The 4928-nt window shown below is 33.2% G+C and overlaps 1 protein-coding gene across 2 annotated transcripts in view; it reads right to left on the reverse strand.

Moving 5' to 3' along the window:
* The window catches only part of LOC107618001 (serine/threonine-protein phosphatase PP1), a 4986-nt gene continuing 1419 nt past the window's right edge, over nucleotides 1362–4928 (reverse strand). Inside the window, exons 2-4 of one of the 2 annotated variants that reach the window (XR_002354548.1) lie at nucleotides 3255–3814; nucleotides 2601–2761; nucleotides 1362–1715 (exon numbers count right to left, since the gene is read on the reverse strand). Coding sequence is in view for 1 of the 2 variants with exons in the window: in XM_016319909.2 (XP_016175395.1) it covers nucleotides 1692–1715; nucleotides 2601–2819; nucleotides 3255–3814 (803 nt within the window). In the remaining variant the exon portion in view is untranslated. Of the gene's footprint in view, nucleotides 1716–2600; nucleotides 2820–3254; nucleotides 3815–4928 lie in introns of both variants that reach the window. The other variant, XM_016319909.2, reaches the window with a different exon arrangement.

The raw sequence follows: 4928 nt of genomic DNA on the forward strand, positions 1-4928 counted from the left end.
CAAAAAAAAAAAAAAATATTTTTTGTGAAATTATCCAATTTTAAGATTAAAATTCTCATTTTTCTGATCATGTTTACAAAAAATCGGATCAAAATCCAATCTTTTAAGCACTTTTTGACAATAAATATTTGATATTGGATATTTTTGTCACATTTTAAAATGTTTTGATGATATTTTTGTCATTAACAAAACTGGAAGGTATTTTTATCAATCTATTAAAAAATTGGGGATGATTTTAATAGTTTATTCCATAAAAAATTTAACAACTTTTTTAATTATGAAAAAATTATTTGTTTATTTATTTATATTCTAACATGTCTAGACAGACCTGATATATCTAATTAGACTAATTTATGAGTCTAAATCTGGTTTATATAAGTTTAGACTTTTAAAATTGTTTAGGCCAATTCTATGGTACCTATCAATTGTTGTCTAACTTTTGCCTAACTTACATTTTGTGGTAAATTTTGAATTTTTAAAAATAATTTATTTTTATATCTTTTAAATTAAATATTAATTTTTAACCTTTTTTAATAAATAAACACCACTTTTTAGACACGATAGCATTCATCAATTGTTTAAACCTGATCCTTTTTTGTGACAGGCAAAATCAGACCAGATTGAATACATGTACAGGCCTCTCACAGATCACCTAACCTCTCTAACAACAACCTCGCTCGGAATGTGCAGCACTAGGTAGGTTACCTTAGAAATTACCATCACAATTCATTTACCTTGTGTTTAGTCGTTCTATATGTTAGACTTCTCTGTTATCCATGTTTGTTCGAAACAAGTCTCGTATTTTGAATCTCTCTACTCAATAAAATTTGTTCTTGCTATCGCCGCTTTCAACTGAAAAAAAAAAAAAGACAAAACTTCACCTTAGAAAACCAAATCCGGGCGTTTATACTTGGAAAAGATACGCACAGTCAAAAGTCAAAAACAAGCGCGGGACTTAGCAGCAGCAAAAATAGCCATCAATTTTCCACCTATTGAGTTTGGTAAATAATAAAGTAAAATTGTTCAGCTACTCTACCAGTAAGAATCGAAAACATATTTTTAACCAAAGGGGTTGGTGCTCACTCATGATTCGCAATTTCGCATGACAGAAAATACCAACCCATTGTTGGGTTGTTCAAGATTGAAATATAGTAAAAGTTTTGGATAGGAGGATGAAACGTAAAGATCCATTTTCGTCTCAGAAACAAAACATCTGAAGAACACAAGAGCAAGACCTAAAAAGAAATTAACAAGGAGATTAAGCCACACCCATTACCAGCTTCAATTACTATCCACATTTAAACAATAGTTAAGTGCCTTTTCATGAAATAGTTTTTCAGCACCCCATTGACACATGCAGGTATATATCATCTTATACTTGATAAGCTTAAAAGTCACAAAAAAACATATCAGCGTACAATGAAAACAAAGGACTCAATGCAAATTTTTGTACCAGTTAGAAAAACAATGTTCTACATAGTAGTTCACGAGGATGATGATGTTTCTTTTCTTTTTTTTTTTTTACAATTCCCAAATATCATAGACGACCAAATGGTACTCAACTATCCTTTTTCTTGCAACTACTGCATCTTCTTTGACCAAGCTGACCCTGTTGTGGCAGCCAACTATGACAGCTTCGTGACCACACTGACTTCATGCATCAGCAACCCCTTTTTTCGCCAAAATTTGCTTCATACTTTTGTACCTAGGAAGGACTGCAAGATAGCAAATTGCTAATCATATCAATTATTTATTAGAAACAACAAATGATAGGAAAAGCATTTACCCACTAGTGAATCAAAATAATGTGGTAAATTGATCTAGATTCTGAAAGATCAAGAAATTGCTGGTGTTCTACATTTCACAAGGAAACCAAATTGAATGCAACAGTATCCATCATTGTGGTGAGACCATTTGAAAAATTGATTCATCCAACAAATTTGGTTGTTGCAGAACATTTTGGTTGATTTTTCAGGATAACGAGCTTTCTTTTTTCAATTGCTAAACTCAATTTCCCTAAATGTTTTCCACGTAAAAATATGTTAAGTACCAAAGGGAAGTGGAAAACCACATCTTAGAGCTAGCTATTAAGGGAGATGAATCACTCTCCTTAAATACATCAAACATCTCATACTACCCGATGTGCGACTCTGGACACCCCATAATATCCAAGTCCTTCACACAATATGACAATTCAAATTTCCCAATTATGATGGAATCTACAAAGATGAACCATATAGTACACAAGGAAAATACTTTTACAGTGGGAAAAAAAACTAGAAAAAGTTGAAGATCTGCTTCAATGTATCTTCAAATTTGTGTAATCATCACAAACACCTAGTTCAAGTATTACTATTCAAAGGAAGACTGCAGAAATAAGCCAGATTGTATGCCATGCACTTGTTTAATTTACTTTGAAAATCCCACTTTCAAAAATCAAGTCTCAGCCAGATAAAAGAGAAACCAGCAATGTCCATGAAACTGTCAGTTCATCATTAAGATTGAAATTTACCAATAGCTAAACATATCTTCATACATTTCCATCAGGGGTAAAAGGCACATGCAAATTTTGCACCAACAAATCTATCTTCCTACATTACCTTCACACCAGCTGGAGAGTTTCCTGGCTTAGCAGTTGTACTTCCAAAATTGAGCTTTCCTTTTCTATCAGCAGGCTTTAATATTTGGAAGGAGCACATTAGAGTTTCATCAACACTCATCATAGCGCCAGCATTGTCAAATTCCCCGCAATAATTGGGTGCTGAAAATATTGTTACAAGCTGTCGGTTAGCAAAGAACTCATATCCATCCTCCACCACCTGGTAAAAGCACATTACAAATCCAGTTTAAGTTTAAAGCATAACTGATCAAGATATACTACCATTCAATCTAAACTACCAGAATGCACAGCATGAAAATCCAAAAGCTTTCCAAATGGCAGTTATAAGGATAACAGCTCCAATGCATAAATGTTTCACATGTTGCATGGCAAATACAGTACAGTCTAAGTACTGGAATGCACAGAATGAAAAATCATAACCTTGCCTATGACATTTAAAAGGAGGATAGCTTCATAAGTGTGCTACATTGTACACGACAACTTATTTCGAAGTCCACAAAAAAAAATAATTTTAATAATTCTGAGAGATGGATAACCACTGCTTAAATACATTTTATAGTCATTCTAGTCATTGATACAAACTCAACCCTAAAGACATGGTAACACATTAGGCACCAAAGGCAGGAGTTATAACCTGATGAGCACGACAAATAAGATCCAAATCATGTTTCTGAAGAAACTCGGAGACCTTATCTGCACCAAATGTATATGAAACACCCCTATCATTCATTCCCCAACCTTGAACTTCTTTGCTTGGATCTGACCATAGGAGATCGCATAGCAAACCCGTATCTGGTACATCAGTTGGCCGCTGAAGATTTCTAATCTGATCCAAATTGTTCAAGTCAGGAGAAAGTCCCCCATGCATGCACAAAATTTTTTCATCAATGAGAGCTGCCACAGGCAGGCAATTGAAGCATTCTGTAAATGTCCTCCATAACCTTACATTGAACCTTCTTTTACACTCATCATAAAATCCATATATACGGTTTATAGAAGCACATTCATGATTCCCCCTCAAAAGGAAAAAGTTCTCAGGATATTTTATCTTATAAGCAAGGAGAAGGCAAATTGTTTCTAAACTCTGCTTCCCTCTATCTACATAATCACCCAAAAACAAGTAGTTGGCCTCAGGTGGTAATCCACCATACTCAAAAAGCCTTAAAAGATCAGAATATTGACCATGTACATCACCTGAAAAATTGACATAAATATAATTAATATACATTAGCTACTAGAAATCTTTTGACTATAGACAATAATACAATATTTGGCGGTAATGCTAACATTGAGGAGTATAATGCATGAATCATGCCTACATAAATTCAAATCTTTGTAATTTTGATTTATCAATCATGGTATTTAAGCTGCGTACATAAAATGAATAAGTAAAACTTAAGTCTTGTTTGTTATAGAAAAGTACCATTCAAGCTCAAAGAGAAACTTAATAAATGATGATGACATTGAAAAGAGAATTAGTGTAGAATCTATTGGGGAAAAAAGGGCAAAACTTTATCCTAGGTGGTTTTATCATGCATGGCGGATGGACTAAATCTTAATAAGTAAAGTTGAGTGCAACAAAGTCAAGGTAGCTCAATAGTTAACCAGTGGTAGAGATTAAAAAAATATATATTACTGAAACCATTAAAAAAGGATAAGATTTATATTTAAATGATTTGTACACTGGTATACTATGCAATAGGACACTAGCATTGCATTATATAATCATGACCGTTGTAGCCAACCCCATGCAGTGGGAAAAAGCTTAGCTGCAATTTTTATTGTTGTAGAATTCAGCAATAACAAATAACAATGTATCTGTTTTGTCCCAATACTTAAATTCTAACCTGGGGTTTACTGGTAAGCATAATATGAAGCAAAAACAAAGCATCCGGCTAACAAGATAACATCACTTTTATGTAAAAGAAATAAATTTTATGTGCCAAAGTAGTTAGCTACTTAGCTTAAATAATAAATATATTACACAATCCTATAAAAGCAGATATATCATTCCTGAAATGGAAAAGTTGGAACTTGGAACTTATAAATAAAGGATCATAATACATCATTTGAGTTCTCAAAGTCAAGTTTTTCACAAGAGCAAGGAAGTGCATACTTTGACTTTTACATGTTGGAGGATACAAATTGAGTGTCTTTTTAACGACACTTCAAACTGCATCTGCTAGGCAAGCTTAATCTAAGCAGGAAATGATATAGAGAATGCAAAAGAAGCTCATAGCTAAGGTGTACAGCAACAAAAAGCCTTGTCAGATAAGGAGCTAACCGGATCAAATGATGCTGTTGTATC

The sequence above is a fragment of the Arachis ipaensis genome, chromosome B09, assembly GCF_000816755.2.
Source record: "Arachis ipaensis cultivar K30076 chromosome B09, Araip1.1, whole genome shotgun sequence".
Lineage (NCBI taxonomy): Eukaryota > Viridiplantae > Streptophyta > Magnoliopsida > Fabales > Fabaceae > Arachis > Arachis ipaensis.